The sequence below is a fragment of the Anolis sagrei genome, chromosome 4, assembly GCF_037176765.1.
Source record: "Anolis sagrei isolate rAnoSag1 chromosome 4, rAnoSag1.mat, whole genome shotgun sequence".
Taxonomy (NCBI): Eukaryota; Metazoa; Chordata; class Lepidosauria; order Squamata; family Dactyloidae; genus Anolis; species Anolis sagrei.
The window spans coordinates 55,140,124-55,161,307 of record NC_090024.1 but is presented as its reverse complement, the minus strand read 5'-3'; the positions used below and the strand labels follow the sequence as shown (position 1 = coordinate 55,161,307).

The window sequence follows — 21,184 nt, the reverse complement described above, 5'->3', positions numbered from 1 at the left end:
CTTCATGTTATTTGTCACCGTAGCTTCATCATTAAGCTTTATGGGTACATGCAGTTTTGAACTTGCCAATGTGTGTGGCATGATTCAGAGTTCAGATGATAATGCTGACTGGCAGCGCATAACTGAAGTTTCTAGTGGACCACAAAAGGACCATACCTATGCAGGAGCCTGCCAAGGTAATGTACAACAACTATACTTATCTCTTAGAGAAGTATTTCCTCTGGTTTCATTTGTCTTCTTTGCATCATTCTGTTAACTTACCGATACTATATTAACCACTGCATTCACTCTGAGAATATGAGTATCGATGCACATATAGAAACCTATTTCTCCATATTCAGAGAACAAGCCTTTTTGGAAATTGAACTATGTGGGAATTTTGACTCAATTTTACATTTTTTAAAAATCTTTTCTGCCAAAGCGTACTGTGCCTTACAAAATTACAACTCCCATGATTTCACTGGTTTGAGTAATCACAGTTAAAGTGGTGCCAAACTGCAATACTTTTGCAGTGTAGATACACCCTGAGCTATGCATTAGAAGCTTCTGACTTATTTTCCCGAATATGCAATAGAAGCTTCTGACTTATTTTCCCAAATATGTATCAAAATACACATGAGCAAATTCTGCAGTTTTGTATTGAGGCCTGGAAAATAGTGTACTTATGTAAGGTACTTGAGGAAACAATACAGATAAGATTGTCAGTTTTATTGGGAATGCATTCGCGTGCAGTAGTTTAAGTTACTTGTGAAGATTGTTCTGGAGATGGAGGGGTGAAAATGTGTCTAAAGTCAAGGAGGTGATATGCAAGACGGGATTGTAGTAGAGCATAAGGAGGAGAGAGCAAGGAATGAAAGTATGTAAATGTAAGTCAAAAGATGAAAGAGATATGCAGCAAAGCTTTGGATAAACATTTCCAAGAGATATTGATACACATCTTTCCGGGAAATATATCCAACAGTATATGACCTAGCTGCAAAAATGCTATGTGCCTTTCAGCCATCTCCACTGATAGTTTTAGAGCAGGGATGGAAAGCTTGGCACATATTGACAGGAGGGGGACAATATCCTGGTCCCTGGAAAATGCCCTAAAATGGAATTTCAGGTTTGGAAAACAGTCCACTTCTGATTTAGATTATAGTTTTACTAACCTGTCCCCAAATGCTACAAATGGGCATTTCATTGTCAGACAATTTGAACATGGATGTATGTCAATTCCATTAACTACTGAAAGCCAGTTTTGGAATTGAATAATTGATCACTAGCCAGGGATTAATGTTTTGGAACAGACGTACGAGACAATGGCAATCATATAGAGGGCAATAAAGAACAAATTGGTCACCCCCATAATCTATATCTGAAAACTGAGTATCTTTCAATTCATGACATTATCTTACATGCCTATTAGAATGATGGTCATTTTTGTGCTCTAACAGTCTGTTTGTCTTTCCCCTCTCTTCTTCTGGCCTCAACAGAAACTGGCTATTTTCTACATTTTAACACCAATAGTGGCAACCAGGGGGACAAAGCTGTTTTGGAGAGCCGCTTTCTGTACCCAAAGAGAGGATTCCAGTGCCTGCAGTTCTTTTATTATAACAGTGGAAGTGAAACAGATAAGCTGAATATTGGATTTAGGGAATACACTGATGCAAATCCCAATGGTACTAACAGATTTATAGAAACGATACAAGGTATGAAAATGTTCTCAGTCTCCATTTGTTTTTATCATAGCTCACCTTGGGAGACAATATTGGAAAAGTTACTTTTTCAGATCACAATCCTAAGAATGTATCCATCAAGCACAGCAATGCTACAGCTCCCAGGAATCCATAGCATAGAGCCATGGCAGTAAAAGTGGTGTCAAATATTTACTATGGAGATTTCTCAGTAGCTGTTTCAAAAATCTTTCAGACTTTTTTTTGCCTGGTATTGTTCTCAATGATCTTTTCAAATAAGGGAAATGCTTTTTAACTCTACAATATAAAAAGTGCTGTTGTCGTTAAACAGAATTTTCACAGAGTACAGGCAGTCCCCAAGTTACAAACAACATAGGTTCTGTAGGTCTGTTCTTAAGTTGAATTTGTATGTAAATCAGAACAGTCACATTTTAAAGTGTAATTTCAACCCTATCTATCTATCTATCTATCTATCTATCTATCTATCTATCTATCTATCTATCTTTGGATAGCACAAGGAAGGGTTAACACCACTGTAGTGTTTGTTTTGCTGTCTGTGCCCCTATTCAGAAAATTTCACTTCACTTCCTGTCCCTGTGAGAATTGGACAGACCTTTCCCCCATGATAACTCTTTCAGGAGTGACTGCCTTTTTCTAGTCATAGATTTCTCTCCCTTTCTGTTGTTTCACCCCTTTTCTTAACTATGAGCTGTTTGTAAGTTGGATGTTTGTAACTCGAGGACTGCCTGTACAGCACTATAGAGGACACCTGGCTACCTGCTTAAGACCACACTTGTTCCGATTACATCCATTCATAGTGCACCAGCCAGAAAGAAAAAAAAAACTTCCCAGTGACAGAGAGAAAGATTTGCACCCATACATTCACCGGAGAAGGATCCCCTGAAGAGAGCTTGCTTTCTTTTGTCTGCTGGAGAAACTTCTGCATGAAATTGATACTAAGAATCTATTACGGTAGTGCCTGAGTTTGCTTTCCCTCTTGCCCCTCTTTTTCCAAAGTAGCTGGCGAATCCATTGTTGTGGGGATGGTGAATCCACTCATGGTTTTATGACCATTCCTCCCACAGTTGCTCCAAGTTTCATGGGAGCCATTCAGTTGCTGGACCTTATTCCCTAATGAGGATTGCCATTTGGAGAGTTCTTTTTCAACAGCTATGGAATGCCTGACCTTAAAATTGAGGGTGCATCCTTTCTGCTTGGGAACATGGTAGTCATGTTTAAATATTCAAAAGGATATCATGTTGAGGAGGAAGTAAGATTGTTTTCTGCTGCTGTAGTCACTGGAACACAGAGCAATGGATTCAAATTGTAGGAAAAGAGATTCCACCTAAACATTAGGAAGAACTTTTCAACAGTGGGTTGTTGTAGGTTTTTTGGCCTATATGGCCATGTTCTAGAAGCATTCTTTCCTGACATTCACCTGCATCTGTGGCAAGCATCCTCAGAAGTTGTGAAAACTTTTTGACAGTTCAAATTTTATTTATTTATTTATTTTGTATATTTCTATCCCGCCCTTCTCCCCACAAGGGGGACTCAGAGCAGCCTCACACAAGCATGAGAAGATGCTAACAACACAAATTCCATAAATTCACAATAAAATCATTTTAAAACATTGTACAACATGATCAATAAATTTAACAATAAATTAACGTGCCAGTAAAACCAAACCAAACTGGGAAAATCCATGTCGCAAAACCCAACATTCCTTTTCCTATTGCCGCTGGCCTCTAATTGAATGCCTGGCTCCAGAGCCAGGTCTTCAGTTGTCTTCTAAAGGACAGGAGGGAGGTGGTCAACCTGATGTCCTTAGGGAGAGAGAGTTCCACAGACGGGGGGCCATTGCTGAGAAGGCCCTGTCTCTCGTTCCCACCAACCGCGTTTGCAAGAGTGGTGGGATCGAGAGCAGGGCCTCTCCTGACAATCTTAAGCTTCATGATGGTTCATAGCAGGAGATACGTTCTGACAGGTAATCTGGGCCAGAACTGTTCAGGACTTTAAAGGTTCAATCCAGCACTTTGAATTGTGCCCAGAAGCTGATCAGCAGCCAGTGGAGATGGTGCAACAGATGAGTGGTATGCTCCCTGTACGCCGCTTCGGTTAACAGCCTGGCTGCCGACCATTGGACTAATTGGAGCTTCCGAGAAGTTTTCAAAGGCAGCCCCACTTAGAAAGCTTTGCAGCAGTCTATTCGGGATGTAACCAGAGCATGGACCACTGTGGCCAAGTCAGACTTCCCAAGGAATGGGCACCTCCTTCTCTGGAGGTTTTGAGGCAGACACTGGGTGGCTATCTTTTGGAGTTGCTTTGCTACAAAGATTACCCAGTTCAACATACCCAGTGATGTTGAACTGGGTAATCCTTGTAGTCTCTTCCTGTTCTATGATTCTATGGCAATCAAGCTCTAAATATAATTCATACTGTATTTCTTTTCCAGGGCTACCTGTGAACTACTGGGAGTTGCACCACATTTCTTTAACCATGTCAAGTAAATCCAGAGTGTTTTTTGAAGGCATAAAGGGATCCACAGCATCGAATGGAGGCCTTTCTATTGATGATGTCAACCTGTCTGAAACCCGATGCCCTCACCATGTTTGGCATATAAGAAATTTCACTGAGCTTCTTGCTTCAAGCCCTTTAGGAACAGCAGGAAAGCTCTATAGCCCACCGTTTTACTCTCCTGAAGGGTATGCATTTCAGATTGGCTTGTATGTGAATGGTAGCAGCAGTCCATTTAATTTAGCAATATTTGTTCACCTGATCTCTGGAGCAAATGACAACCAACTCCAGTGGCCTTGTGCATGGAAACAATTCACAATGGTTCTTCTTGATCAACATCCAGATATCACTCAACGTATGTCAAATCTAAGGAGTATAACAACAGACCCAAATCAAGTAGGTAAGTTAATGCTTCAATCCATTTTCCTTAATACACATCACAAGATTTTTCTGTTATTCTATCACAGTCTCCATGCAATATGTTCATTGCAATCCTATTTTTTTGAACTGAGAAATACGACCTTTATAACCAGAGGACACAAGCAATCATCGTCATTGTCAGTTAGGTTGTCTTCCCAAGGAATGGGCACCTCCTTGGTTGATAACACTGGTCAACAACACACATTTCGGTGCCTCAAATGTTTGACCTACTTTTGGTGTTATTTGACCCACTTTCCAAAAATGGCACATTTTCCTCATCAGTTCTACTTTTTGAGACACAGAACATATGCCATATACCACTCTTCATCTGTTCACCTATAGAAAATTATAATAACCATATTAAAAAATAGAGCTGATGAGGTCTATTCAATGCAATTTTCTGAATCACTGCCACAAATAACCCCAGGAATAGGCCTAAAATCAATTTTTTGTTGAGCTGTATAATTATACATAAAATGGTTCTCAGGACTGGGTAGTATTTATTTTAAGTATCATCCTAAGGTCAACTTTTAGCTAGGCATTTTAATTTCCTTCCCCTCTTCTAATTTGTTATTCCCTTTAACTTTAAGTCTTGCAAGAGGAGTAGAATTACTTTATTTATCTTGAGGTAGCAAAGGTGTGTATACGTGTTCTGTTTCTGTTGAAAGGGACCTCTTATAGTTATGTTTAATTACTTACTTTATTGTAATAGAGGCAGATTGCATTTGTATATACAGTAAAGTTACTAGATAAGAGGAGTACTAAACTAAAGGAGGGGCAGAATACATGGGAAGGATATAAAACCAAATGTTCTAGGTGAAAATATACTATTATGTTTGCTTTCACACATATTTCCTGTGTATGGATTTACTAAAGCCCTGGAATCTTTCAGCTTTTTGTTCTATCAATTTATAAAGAGTAAAAAGGAAGAGGGCATTATAACTCCCAAATATTAGAATATATTATTTGGGATGGGATGAGATGATTGTTGGGATGGGATGCTTGGTTGTTTTTTTTTTTTGTGTGTGTGTGTATTACATAGTTGTCTTTTTTGCTATTTTAGGTCGCTTTGAGTTTCATACATGGGAGAAAACTGGGATAAAAGTAAATAAATAAATAAATAATATTTAATAAAACTCTCCCTGCTTATATCTATTTCTTTATCTTTTGCTTCACAGACTCCTCTGGCTCTTATACTTGGGACAGACCAGATAAAGTAGGAACGGAAGCTACCTTTCCAAATGGCACTAACTTCATGAGGGGTCCTGGGTATGGAACAAGTGCCTTTCTAACACATGAAAGGCTTAAAAGCCGTGGCTTTATTAAAGACGATAGTATTTTCATTCTTGCAACAGTGGATGGTATGTGGACCTAGCATGAGTTTCTTATTTTGTGACACAGTGTCTACCCTTCTGTGTTTCTGTCTCCTAGTGTGAAGTTAAAGCCAAGAAACTACCTCATTTTTCTAACATGTTAATTTGATAAGTTAGTTACTTTTGCAGCAATGAGTTTTGTGCATATGTGTGTGATCTATAGCAATGGTAACCTATTAATTTTTAGCAAAATGTCTGCTTGTCAGTTATTTCTTGGGTATATAGTGATTGAGGCTATATCAGTACTACAGAATTATAGAAGCTTGACATATTAATTGTCATGGCTCAATTATAGGGAATTCTGGGGCTTGTAGTTTTGTGAGATACTTGCCCTTCTCTGGCTGGTTAATCTCTAATGGATAAAGTAATAGAGAAGATAAATTACAAGAACTGGATAAAATTATTAGGTCTATATAACAAACTTAAACAAGAAAAATATGAAGGAAAAAATACAGAAAGAAGATGAATGGGAAGAAATATTTAAAAGAATGGAAAAAGAAAAAAAGTTTATTTATTTTTTATTTATTCTATTTATACCCTGCCTTTCTCAACTCCGAAGGGGACTCAAGGAAGCTTACATATAGGTAACTATTCAATGCCTTAAAACAACACACAATTGAAATAAACATTTAAATTAAAAATTAAAATACATGTTAAACATTTTAAAACATTAATTGGTTTTATATACAAATTGATGGCAAAGGACAGTGATTATATGATAAGAACAGTACAAAATAAATGTCAAAGAGAAGGACCACTTACGAATCAAATAATACAAGATATAATGAAGGGGATGAAGCAAATCAAACTGGATAAATAAAAAATTAGAAAGGAAATTTATACTAAAATGATGTAGGATTCCAGTTCAATAATCATATATGATAAAAGGTGTAAGCCCAATGTGTTGGCACTGCGGAAAGAACGAGGGAAGGTACTCACATATGTGGTGGGAACATTCAAAAGTAACAGATTCTGGGAAATAACAAAAACGATGGAAATAATATTTAAAATACCTATATAAGTAAATTACTCATGGGAATATTAGGAAACAAGTGAATTAATAGAAAGGAACAAGAACTGTTTAAAAATTATGATTCGAGCTGGACAAGCAGTAATTGCAAGGGGGTAGAAAGATGAAAAAAAGTGGACATTAGAGAACTGGAACAATTACATATATGAACAGGTATAATTCCAAATTATGACAAATATAACGAAGGAAAACATGCAAGAGGAAAAAATAGAGGAAATAAAAAACAAATGGAATATATATATATATATATATATATATATATATATATATATATATATGGTAAAAATGGATAAATCCAATACAGATATTATAAAGAAAGTAAGAGAACTGTGCATGTGGTTAAAGATAACAACATAGTAGAAAATGTGGTTAGGGAGGTGGGTAATGTGGGGAGGGGGGAATAGCATGGGAGTTTTATTTTATTTTTATTTATTTTTTATTATCGTCTGCTTAGAACGTTAACAGTAAATGTTAATAAGATAAAAGATATGTAAAAGTTTAAGATATAAACAAAATAAATGAATAAAACCTAGGAATGCTGAATACAAAATATCGTAGAAGTAATTGCACCAAATGAAAATAAGTGTAAACAGACAATAGGATTTAGAAATATTTATACAAAAGGTTTACTGAATATCCACACCCAACTGAAATAAGTGTAAATAATGTGATGCAACATTAAGAAGCAACAACAATAATAAAAGTAAGATGAGAAAAAAATTAAAAGAAATTAGGGGGGGGGGGGAAAGAAAAGATACTTGTCCTTCTCTGTCAGAGAGCTCTGGTGTCACAACAAATTGAACCCCAGGATTCCATTGGATGGAGCCTTGGAGTCAAACTGATATGATTCTGCAGTGTGGGTTGTCTGCCTAAACATTTGGAAGAACTCCCTGATGATGAGAGCTGTTTGTCAGTGGAATATGTTGCCTTAGAGCAGTGGTTCTCAACCTGTGGATCCCCAGATTTTTTGGCCTTCAACTCCCAGAAACCCTAACAGCTGGTAAACTTTCTGGGAGTTGTAGGCCAAAACACCTGGGGACCCACAGGTTGAGAGCCACTGCCTTAGAGTGTGGGGAAGTCTCTTTTTCTGGAAGTTTTAAATCAAAGGCTGGATGACCTTCCATCAAGAGTGTTTGGATTGTGTGTTCTTGAATGATAGGGGGCTGGACTGGGTGGCCTTTGACATCTTTTCCCACTCTGTGAGTTTATGGGACAAGGGAACAGGCCATAGAGTTCTGGGCTGAAGTCGCAACCTGTTCTGTGACCAAAGAAATGAGTACAGTAATATGTCCCCTTTAAAAAACAACACGCTGACCTCTGATTGGAGCACTCTTTCTCCTGTCTCTCCTACAGTGTTTTTCTAGTGTATTGATTACTGTATGAATATGTACTGATTATGATGCAAGAATTCACGCTATCCATGCTATCCCTTATTTATTCACTTTAGATATATCACATTTAATATCAACACAACCAAAATTCACTGTCACCAGTGTTCCAGCTACAACCACCATGACTGATGCCTGCAGAGCTTATGGATGTAAGAATAATGGAACTTGCATTATTGATGCGGGAAAGCCTGTTTGCAGGTAATAATTTGATCACTGAGGAGTTATTGCTAGGAAGATAACATATCTAGCAACAATATTAAGCAGTTATGATGTTGTAAGCAGTTATGACTTTGCAAAAGCTCTGTATTCATATCTGAAATTGTGGCACCATTGCCACCAGCACAAATTCCTCTGGAATCCACCTTAAAAGTCAGGCAACCATCTGAAGTGACTGAGTTCTGAAGTGCTGGTAAATCAGTGCTGCAACATGATATGACCAATCCCTCCCTGCCAATAGGTAACAGTGCAAGGCACAGAATCAGGAACCCCCTGTGGGCCTGTCACCATTCTGGAAGGGGACTGTTCACGGCATCTTGTAGAGTTCTGTTTGCAGCAGAACTCTGTTGGTCAGAGAAAATAAAAGGCCTGACATACTCTTGCGGTGATATTTTATATTTTCCAGTGAATTCCAAATACTCCATAGAACTACAAATTGCAGGATTCCATAGGATTAAATAATGACATTTAAAGGACTATTAGTGCTTTAAAGGTACCAAAGCCTACCTATCCTTGGAAGCTAAGCAGAGTCAGTGCTGGTTAGTACCTGGATGGGAGACTGCTAATGTGGACTAGTTGTTATAGGCAATATTTCAGAGGAAGGAACTGACAAAATCACCTTTCATTATTCTGTGCCTAGAATAAGTCAAATATCTACATGTTAGCTGGGATGCTAGCTTAATCTAGGGCTTTTTTTCAGGTTCTTAAAGATCCAGGAAGGTAATCTTGTGGATATAAAATTAGGTGGCCACAGTTTTTGGACAGTTTCCCCCAGAATATCACAGGCAGCATGACTATGTTGGAAGTGAGGTCCTGAGAAATTGTAATGGAAAAAGCAAAACATTACTAAGCTCTAGACAAGCTATCAAGTTGTTAGAAAGCAATGCCATGAAATAAAAATAAATCTGATGAACCCTCCATGTAAAATAGGGGTTCCCAACCTGTGGTCTGTGGATCACCAGTGGTCCGCAATAACTAAAATATGGTCTGTGTCCTCAGTGTTACTACACGGTTGCAACGAGAGCAACTGGTCTTGTGAAACCCTCTTATAGTGCCAAGACTTATTAAACATGGTTTTCTGTGGGCAAGCATATGGTGACTACTAGATAGCATATATTCTGTATCAGAAACTAGAGCTGATATGGTCTAGCCAATGCAATTTTCTGAATCAGCACCCCAAATAACCAAACTGAATCTAAAGTTGACCACAACTGATTTGTAATCCTGTAGGTACTAATGTTGGAGAGTGGGCCCTGGTCAATGTGGTCCCTGGCAAAAAAAAAAAGGTTGGGAACCACTGATTTAAGCACTTGATTCAAAGCTACATAGGTTGAATTCACTGCTGAAAACAACTGAAGGAGCAAAAAGTTATAAGATTCTGTTTATGGAAGACAGCTCAATATCTTCAAACAATATAGGCTCAGATAACTCTTGAATGGATTTAAAAAAACAAACAAACCAAAGACCATTTTGAAAATATGTTGGAATATGCTCTTTATGTTCAGAAAATAATATCATGCCTCTAGAACATGGCCATATAGCCCAAAAAAACCCTACAACAACCCAATATCATCTTAAATTATAATTAGCTTTAAGTTTCACTTTGCTTGAAGTGGAACAAAAAAGTTCATAGAAGAAAAACCAGACTGGTGTATATGTACTGAAAGTAAACGTTTGATACTTCATGTGCTGTTTGAACGTGACTTACTAAGATGGTTGCTTTCCAGGTGCCCTGTTGGGAAGGACTGGTGGTATGTGGGAGAAAAATGTGATAAAAAAGGAACGACGCAGGACACTGCTGTAATAGCAGTTGCTTCATCTCTTAGTGTGTTTGGTGTCATGTTGATCATCACTATTGTAACTACTTGCTGTATTAAAAAGAAATACAAGAAAAAAATGGAAGCCAATAGCAACTTGGAATTACGAAAAGTAAGTATTTTGTTTGTAGTAATATATACTTTCAGTGGTCTCCAAAATACACCTGATCTCAAACAAATAGAAATGCTGATGGCTGACAGAGTCTGTGGTTTTGAAAGTTCAATCTACATTTTTTAGACTGATCCTCACTAATTTACACAGCTTATTTGAAATGCTTGGGACCAGAAGTAATTTTTTTTATTTAGATTTTGGAATACTTGCATATAGATTAGATATTTTGGAGATGAAACTCATGTCTGAATACAAAATTCATTTTTGCTTCACATAAATCTAAGAAACATGGGTTAGAAATAATTTAATATGCAATTTTTAAAAAATAATTCTGAGTATGAAACAAGGCATGTAACCAAGGCTGATGAGGAACAACTTAGGAAGCTAGGAAACTATAGATTGGAGATGAGAAAACTAAAAGAGGATGTGATAGTTTTATTTAAACATCTGAAGGGACATCATATAGAAGATGGTGCAAGCTTCTTTTCTGTTATTCCGAAGGCTTGGAGATGAATCAATAGATTGAAATGACAAGGAAAGACCTTACATCTAGATGTCAGGAGAAAACCCTCATTTACTGTAATAACTGTTCAACAGTGGAATAGATTACTTTGAACTCTCTCCATCTTTAGAGATTCCAAAGATGGACTCTCTGTCTTTGGAGACCTTTAAACAGAGGTTGGACGTCATGCTTCAGTTATGTATTTCTGCATGGTAGGGGATTTGACTACATGACCCTTGTGGTTCTTTCCAACGCTGATTACATCTACTTGTAAAGATCTTGACACATGAATTTTAAAGCATTGTGTTCTATGCAGAAGTCCAAGTTCAGAAATTCTGTGCAGAAGCCAAGAAAGCCCGTCTCTATTAGGTATCAAAGGATAAATATCCAAGAAATAACACATATAAGATGAACAAACTTTAGTATTAGTTGGGCAATTTGGCAATTCTTATTATGAAATGCAGACGAGACCGAAGTATTGAATAGTTCCTCCAATTCAAATCTGAATAACTTACTAGCCTATGGTAGATTAATTTAGCATCTTCATTGTGACTGTATTCCATACATGATAAACACCGTTATTTATTGACTTTGATGGCTAGTATGCTTTTCCTCAATTACAGTGATTCATAAGATGTATTTTCTTCATTTGATAGACATCACTTTGAAGACCGTGAAACTCCAGAAAGCAATACATACAGAATAATCTGCTGTACTACTTGGATACCTCACTCAAAACATCATGTTCAACATACTTTTTGGCCAATTGAAAAATAATTATCTCATTTACATGTATGGTAGCAAAAAGAAATGATCAACATGTGGATCTCTTCTCTTTCCGGGTCAACTTTGGAAAATGCATAATATGGACATGAGAACAGTGGCAGATGCAAGGATGTGGCAAAGTAATTTAGCCAGCAGAGAAAGTGAAATGGATGATGATAATAATAATAATAATAATAATAATAATAATAATAATAATATTGTTATTTTCATCCCACTTTTCTCTACCAAATGGCTCACAACACTTTAAAACAATGCATATTAACCATACAAATAATAAAAACAATAAACCAACTGTAAAATAAAACATAAATAAGCATTTGTACCTAATGGATAGGCATTTGTAAGACAGATATGATAATATGGATTTTCCCTGCTATATAACAAACACTGATCTAGGGAGTGCATCCCAATGTCTAAATAGTTCTCCCTTAAATCCCCAAACTACTGTTTAAAATCCTGTGACTGTAAGGGTAAATTGCTTGGGGTTTTCTTTGGGGAAAACAGAATTCACCCAGTTACCTGAATGATGAAGCTTCCCATTTTTTCCTCAATTAGATAATTTAAAACTTTGTAAAAGGAAAAAAGCACCCTATTTCTAGGCTACATTATAGCTTCCGTGCAAGAAGACAATAGTCTTACTGGTACTATCCTTTATTATCTTGCTAACACTGTTGTGCAAGTGATAAGAGATAATAAAAAACAGCAATGCATTGCAAGATTCATATACTCTTATACACTATGATATGGACATCTTCCTTTATTGAATATTCCACTGTGAAGATCTTTTACTATCTTCAGGGACCATATATACACATTTATATCTCCTATTGAAAAAACAACATCTTAACATCAATAGTGAAAATCAGCTGATTTGTTGTCCAAAATAATGAAATCAATGTTGCTTCAGAAATAGCAATTTCTGATCCAAAATCGTTGTTCTAGAAATCTTCTTAAAGCAATAAATGTGAAGAAATCCAGTTTGCACCTCCCAAATGTGCTCCTGTTTCGATCATTCTCAGTCCATGCATTTAGTACTCATGTTTGTTGGGTATGATGGGAGTTTTAAGAGAAATATCTGGAAGAGCCTGGTCAGCCAGCGGGCTGATGAAAATCTGGGAAATGGTACTTTACCTCTTGGAGAAGAAAACTTACTTACAATGTCATTTGACACTGGATGAATTGCATGTCGTAAGTACACATACATGTTATATGCTACCATGAGTTTAAATAAAGACATTTGCAATCTGTCGGGGGTCCTTTGAATGTGATTTTCCTGCTTCTTGGATGGTAGTTGGACTGGATGGCACGTGAGGTCTCTTCCAATTCTGTGATTCTATGATCAGTGCTTGTATCCTTGTAGGGAGATATCAAGTAACAAGATGGAGATGTGCTTGTTTATTGAATACTAATTGAATGCATCCTACATTGAGTTTTTTAGGTTGTACTCTAATAGGACGGCTGGAACTTACAGTACAAGAGCATGGGTCCCAGCCCTATTATGTATTAAGAATACAGCGAGAAGTTATCTGCCATATATATATCAGTGGCATAAGGTAAATGTCAAGGTTTCCCCTGACATTAAGTCTAGTTGTGCCTGACTCTGGGGGTTGGTCCGTAGACACCTCCAAGGTCATGTGGCCAGCATGACTGCATGCGCTGAGCATGCCTGCTCTCTCTTCCCTGCATGGGGTCTCATAAACAGCACTCCCCTTGGGAAGGATTTTGGTGGGAGGATTCACTGTCTGTTTCCAAAAAGGAAGAGGACAAGTAGAGAGATCTTCAGCTTTCTCTGCTAAAGGGATTTCTCTGCTAAAGGGACTCCGCTAATATGTATTTTCTGATGGTCTTTGGTGACCCCTCTGAAACCCCCTTGCGACCCCGCATCTCGACCCCTAGGTTGAGAAACGTGCCTTAAGACAAGTGAGATGTCCCTCAGCATTTCTCAACCTGGGGGTCAGGACCCCTGGGGGGGTCACGAGGAGGTCTCAGAGGGGTCACTAAAGACCATTACAAAACACAGTATTTTTATTTAGTCTGTTGGTCATGGGGATTCTTTGTGGAAAGTTTGGCCCAATTCTATCATTGGTGGGGTTCAGAATGTCTTTTGATTGTAGGTGAACTACAAATCCCAGCAGCTACAACTCCCAAATGTCAAGGTTTATTTTCCTCAAACTCCACCAGTGTTCATGTTTGGGCATATTGAGTATTTGTGCCAAGTTTGGTCCAGATCCACCCTTGCTTGAGTCCACAGTGCTCTCTGGATGGAAGTGAACTACAACTCCCAAACTCAAGGCCAATGCCCACCAAACCATTCTAGTATTTTCTGTTGTTCATGGGAGTTCTGCGTGCCAAGATTGGTTTCAATTCCATCACTGGTCGAGTTCAGAATGGTCTTTGATTGTTGGTGAACTATAAATCCCAGCAATTACAACTCCCAAGTGATAAAATCAATCCCACCCAAGCCCACCAGTATTCAAATCTGGGTGTATCGGATATTTGTGCCAAATTTTGTCCAGCAAATGAAAATACATCCTGCATGTCAGATATTTACATTACGATTCATAACAGTAGCAAAATTCCAGTTATGAAGTAGCAATGAAAATAATATTATGGTTGGGGGTCACCACCACATGAGGAACTCTATTAAGGGGTCGTGGTACTTGGAAGATTGAGAACTACTGCTCCAGATGTTTCTGAACTGAAATTCTATTGGCTATTATCGCCGGCTGATGGAAGCTATAGCCAAATAACATTTGGAGAATGAAAATTGCCCACGTCTGCATTAAGATAATAGTTCTCTGTAACAGTAAACACATGACAAGTTGATTTGCATTTTAGCAATATTAAACGCAACTTTAGAAATCTATACATTTGAGTTCAATTAGGGCAAAAGAATTGGTCTCAGGCTGCCAAAATTGTACAAATTCATCTATCCAGCTAACATCTAATGGAAAAGAATAAGCTCTACACTTTTAAAGTATCATGAAAATAATATCTTTAATATACAGTTATATACGTACAATACACCATTGACATTTGTTCATATACATTACTTTGTTATTTATTTGCTTCTGATTTAAATAAATGTTCTTCACTCCTAAACTTCTAACAAAGATGTTAAAACCAGCACAGACTTTCACAAGAGCAAGAGCACACTTTCTTTCAACATTGGAATATATTCACTGCGCCAAGAACAGCACTCCCCCATCTATCTTTTTGACATACATGGAAACCATCGGAAAGCTGCTTTGTCTAATACAGTCCCGTAAACAACATGCCTGGAATTTTGCCTTTATTGTTTTATATCAGACATTGTTAATTTCTTTCCTTAAGAATTAAAACTAGATTATGTTTTCAAAAAGCTCTTTTGTCCTAGATATTAGTGAGCCTTAAATGTCCAACATAGGCTTTTGTGTAAAAATGGATCTGTAAATGGAAAAAAACCCTCTTTACTGTTGCTATAATATCTTCTATGTAGTCTCACTTTGTGAACAGATTGTTTAAAAGAAAAGATAAATCACATGAAACAATACTTTTAAAACTCATTTTCAAAAACTTCAGTTCATGTTGAAAAGAGATCCCTTGCTTAATGTATTGTTGAAGGCTCTCATGACCGGAGTCACTGGGTTGCTGTGAGTTTTTCCGGTTGTATGGCCATGTTCCAGAAGCATTCTCTCCTGACGTTTCACCTAAAATCTAAACTCTAAACTTATAACAATAAATAAAGAACAACTTTCAGAACAACACTCAAAGGCAGGGGAATTCCAGACAAGAAACAATGAGGGCTAGCTAATCACTTCCCAACAAAGGATTCCCCCAGGCAGTAAGAAGCCATACTTTGAAACTGCTAGGCCATTGTATGCTTATCCAGGTGTCCAGCTAAAACATTCACACCTACCTCAAACAGAGAAGAGTTCTTTTTCCCACCCTGGAGATATATAAACCCAATTTTCCTAGTTTCCAATAGACCTCATAACCTCTGAGAATGACTGCCATACTGGCGAAAAGTCAGGAGAAAATGCTTCTGGAACATGGCCATACAACCTGGAAAATCTCACAACAACCCAGATCTCTTGCTGTTAACACATTTTCTGAATGTTGTTGCCAGTGCTTCAAAAAAATAGAGCCGAACTGTTCCCACTTACCTATTCTCTAGCACCAGGGTTCAGCCTGCTCTTCAATGTAAATGGTATCTGCATAGTCATACCCAAAGAGTATGCAGATAATAAAACAAGTTGAGAATAATTTCTCAGACCTTTTAACAACCTTTTGGGCTGGTTGTGGTTAAGGCAAAGTTTTCATGGCCCAGAGTTTGTCATTACAACTGAGAAGGACCCATTTAGGACATGCTGGAAAGGCAATTTATGTGGGACTGAACCCACATCCTTTCAGGAATGTTGTCAAATGTCCCAGCCTGTGGATCAATCCCTCTCTGCCTCCTACTGTATCTAAAACAAATTGCATAAATATTGTATAAGGGATAGGAGGGTTATGGGACTGTTCATTTCTGTGAACTTACTGGAAGTAACTTTCTTGGGGTTCAATCTATTGAGCTATACTACTCACTTCTTATGAAATGGTTGCCATTATGAAATCAAAATATATAGCACAATAAAAAGGTGTCTATGAGAGAGTAAATAATACTGTAGTAGTTTAACCCACAATACATTGGCTGCAAATGCACTCTGAAAAGTGCATTCTTATATAATTAAGCAAGCTTTCTCTTACAAATTTTGCTTTTACCAAAAATTTTCTAATGTTGCCATTAGGCTCTAACTTGCCAAATGTTCTGCTAAATTCCATTTGACTGTTTAGTCCTATGAGTGTCCATGGGTCACACTGAACTCAGTGGAAATTGGGACTGATCTGTGTTGTCAAAGGTTTTCATGGCCAGAATCACTGGGTTGCTGTGAGTTTTCCATACTGTTTGGCCTGAAGCATTCTCTCCTAATGTTTGGCCACATCTATGGCATCCTCAAAGATCTTGAAGTCTGTTGGAAACTAGGCAAGTGAGATTTATCTGTCCAGGGTGGGAGAAAGAACTCTTGTCTGTTTGAGACAGGTGTGAATGTTGCAATTGGCCACCTTGGTTAGCATTGAATAGCCTTGCAGCTTCACAGCCTGGCTGCTTCCTGCCTGGGGGAATTCTTTGTTGGGAGGTGTTAGCTGGTTCTGATTGTGGACAATTTCAACAGAAAGAATAAAACCATGAAAATGAACAAAATCTGGCTACCAGCATTAAAGACTCTTATATCAGGGCAGTAAATAAAGAACAACACTCAGAAAACTGAATTTTAGACAAGACACAATCAGAGTCAGCTAGAACTTCCCAACAAAGGATTCACCCCAGGCAGGAAGCAGCCAGGCTTTGAAGCTGCAAGGCTATTCAATGCTAATCAAGGTAGCCAATCAATTGCAACATTCATACTTACCTGAAAAAGACAAGAGTTTTTTCTTCCACCCTGGATATTCCACAGATATATACACCTCACTTGCCTAACTTCCAACAGATCTCACAACCTGTGGGAGAATTGCTTCTGGAACATGGAAATACAATCTGGAAAACTCACAGCAACCTAGGACTGATCTGTTAAATCTCTAAAAGAAACTGAACACAGTACATCACAATGTAGTGCTCTGACTGATCACACATAATGAGATATATTATGCATGGCATTTAGTCTCCTTTGCTCCCTGTTCTTCAAAATGAAAATGCTGATGTGTGGTCGATGTATATAAAGGGCTCCTGTACTGCATATAAAGAAGTTTGGAAGCCAAATGATTAAAAACAGAAATATTTCCATCTATTTGTCTCTACAAAATGCTGTAAACTTGGCTTCAAGTAGTCCTGTCATTTTGATTAGTTATGCAATATAAACAGGGCAGAAGATTTAAGATGAGACGCTTGTTAATCTGGAGATATGCAAGGGCCAGCAGAGTTAATGTTGACAGCCCTGTCATATGTCTTGTCGCAGGCCCAACTCCATTCAACAGTTCAGAGGTTTAATTCTAAATCAAAGAACAAGATGAGCAGCAGGAATGCTGCCTAGCAGTGGGGATGTTTACTCTTGTGTTGAATCTTATTTTAATTGAATCCTGGGAAAACATTAGGCAATCAGTGTCAGACTTTAAGCTCTGATCCTGCAAGAAGTCATGTTTCCAAATATATTGAGGGATGAGACCAATGATGAGTAGCATTGTAAAGAACAGATTTATTATACCATGAACACATACTATAATGAGAAGGATTCTGTTCTTTTTGCTGCAGCAGACTACCAGAGATACCCTGCTGGATTTTGAGAAATGAAAAGACATTGTGTAAGCTGATAGAAGTGAGTTTAAAGCATGTGTAGTGTTCCCTACAAGATGAGGAAATGCTTATGAATGTTTCTTTTCAATCATTATTCTCTGACGGACTGACTTTAGACATATTTTACTTTTTGGAAGGAAGCAAGACAGATTAATTTCGAAACTCATGTTGAACAACAGCAAAATGAAAATATAAATATTCAGTTATGGAAATAAAAAGTGGGATTCACACCACCCCACATCTCATGTCATTAATATATGGTTGCTTTGGTGGGGTTTTTTTTGGCTGCTGGTCTCCTTAGCATCTTCCCATCCCCTGACAAATACTGCTTACTCTTTACATTCCTACACTCACTGGGGTTCAGACTATTTATTGGATAGATAAGAGGCAATGTGCAGGTGGGATTATAACTCACAAGTGCCCCTTGCGTGCCCTTTCAAGTGTATTCACAATGTCCTCTGAGGCAACTGAACATATTGAGGCAATGGCACATACTTTTGCTCACACATTTGGTGCATTTAGGCGAGGACATTTGGTATCCTGTTGTTTTTTAAGTGCTAAAAATTCCTGTACATTGTCTTTAGTGCCTGGTTTTCTAAAGCATTATAACCATAAGACAATGATTCAAAGAGCAATGTTACAACTAGCCCTCCACATTTGCTGGAGGTTAGGGATCCGGTAGTCCTGTGAAAGTGAAAAAAAAAAGGTGAATAAAAATGCTGGTTGTTGGTCGCTTGAACACAGCACCACACTGAAGGACCTAGAGATTCCTAGATAGGTGTTCCTTTTATGGAATCTCCTGATCCTCCAGTGCAATTCTATGGTCAACTTCTGCCAGAAATTGAACTGGAGAATCTTTCAATCAAATCTGGGAATAAACACATTTTCATGAGTCAAACCTGAAAATATGGAAAGCCAAATTTTGCCTGATATCAGGTTCCCCCCTCTTCCCTTGTTTCCACTGCCCACCTGTGGTGTTCAGCAATCACTCACCTTACCTTCTATTCTTACTCCCTGGGGACATTTATCCCAACTGCAATCCTTATCTTAAGCACAAAATCTAAAATGGTGTCCACCTCACTGCTGAATAGCTAAATCCTTTATCTATAGCAAATGTTGGTAGCATAGATGGCAGGCAATCGTAGGTATTCAGTCACCCAAGTATGCTAAAAAAAGAACTGATGCCAGTCCTAAATGTGGTTCAATGTGATGTCCAAATATAGCTGGAAATACATAGGCTTGGGCTGTGAAATAGGTTGTTTCTAGGATACATTTTAGACGAATCTCCTCTCATTTGCTGTCCTTCCCCTCATATCCCACATCATTCAGTTGGGGCTTCAAATTCTCCTTGAGAGGACTTTTCCAGGAAGCACAGATGCCTGCAGTATAAATGAGGGAATTTCCTTTGATAATAAATTAACTTTCTACAAACTGGCACAAACTGTAAGATCCTCTGGGGAGGCCCTTCTTTTGCTCCCACCTCCGTCACAAACGTGGTTGGTGGGGAAGAGAGAGAGGGCCTTCTCGGTGGTGGTCCCCCACCTCTGGAACACCCTTACAAAGGAAATAAGACAGGCCCCATCACTCGCCTCTTTTTCTAAGAGTTTGAAGACCTGGTGGTTTCACCAAGCCTTTGAGAATGACCAGTACTAGCCCAACCCTGGACATTGCTAGAATACGGCCTTGTACCTCCTATCTATTATTCCAGACACTCCTCTAATAGGCCCTGAAAATGAGCAGCCAGAAGCCCATACCTACTATTGCTGGTTATGGCACTTTACCCAATTCCCTGCCCCCCCCCCCCCCCCCATATCCTGACTTGCACTAGCCTTGGCCCAGCCCTTTTTAACTGCCTTGGCCCATTTTTTTTCTTGGTCCTAACAATAGACACAAAGAACAGGCAGGATTACTTTTCATATATATGTGTTGTTTTGATAATTCTATGCTTATGTTGTTTTGATAATTTTATGTTTATGTTGTTTACTCTGTATGTTTTGGTGTTTGTTACTTAGAAACCGCCCTGAGTCCATTCAGGGAAATAGAACTGTATATAAATAAAGTTTTATTATTATTATATTATAACTGATGTTAGAATCCAAACCATTCAACTGAAAATACAGATTGGCTTTCACATACTTCACCTACTTGCACTGCTAGACAGGTTCTTAACAGAACTGTCTTTGACCATATGTGCCTACAGCAGTGGTTCTCAATCTGTGGGTCCCCAGATGTTTTGGTCTTCAACTCCCAGAAATCCAAACAGCTGGTAAACCCGCTGGGGTTTCTGGGAGATGTAGGCCAAAACACCTGGGAACCCACAGGTTGAGAACCACTGGCCTACAGTCTTATAGGGGCCGAAATACACTGAAAGGATGATATCCTGAATGATTTTGGAAGCTAAACAGGGATAGTATTTTGATGGGAGACAGGACTAGGCGCTATAGGCTATATTTCAGAGAAAACAATTGGCAAAAATCATCTCTTGAGTATTTCTTGCCTAAGATACCCCCATGAAATTCATAGGGGAACCATGAATTAACAGGCAACAGAAAAAAAGATACACAATCTTATAGGATTGTGTTGGAGGAAAATTAAATATTCATCAATTCTGCATCAAATTTCTCTGCTGAAGAATCACTTTCCCATGACACAATTTCTGGTGAATTTTTAGGACTTCGTGCATAGGTTTTGTCTCTGCTCATCTCATATGAGATCCAAGCTAATGATAGAACAAGGCTAATTGTATATATAGAAAAAGTAGTGGGTTTTAAAAAATGAAGAAGTTAATATCCTAGTCATTAATTGTCTGCATAACAACAAGGTATAATGAGGAAAGAGAGAAACAGAAGATGAAAAAGGGTAATACTCTGAAAAAATGAGCCATGTGTTGTTTTAGGAAACAAAACACTTCTATTCAGAAAGGTATGGAGAACCTGTTTGAAGGCTCCAATTTGAGGCAGTGGGCACATGCAGTTGAATGGGGGTAAGAGAAAAACATGGAGAAAAATAAGGAAAGCAGTTGTGCATAGGTGTCAAA

General features: G+C 38.1%; 1 protein-coding gene across 1 annotated transcript in view; it reads left to right on the top strand.

Annotated features, from left to right (window-relative positions):
- The window catches only part of MEP1B (meprin A subunit beta), a 37,630-nt gene that overhangs the window by 14,266 nt on the left and 2,180 nt on the right, over nucleotides 1-21,184 (top strand). Inside the window, exons 8-13 of the mRNA XM_067467075.1 lie at nucleotides 24-176; nucleotides 1,476-1,691; nucleotides 4,129-4,590; nucleotides 5,789-5,971; nucleotides 8,461-8,602; nucleotides 10,348-10,549. Coding sequence (XP_067323176.1) covers nucleotides 24-176; nucleotides 1,476-1,691; nucleotides 4,129-4,590; nucleotides 5,789-5,971; nucleotides 8,461-8,602; nucleotides 10,348-10,549 — 1,358 coding nt within the window. The remainder of the gene's footprint in view (nucleotides 1-23; nucleotides 177-1,475; nucleotides 1,692-4,128; nucleotides 4,591-5,788; nucleotides 5,972-8,460; nucleotides 8,603-10,347; nucleotides 10,550-21,184) is intronic.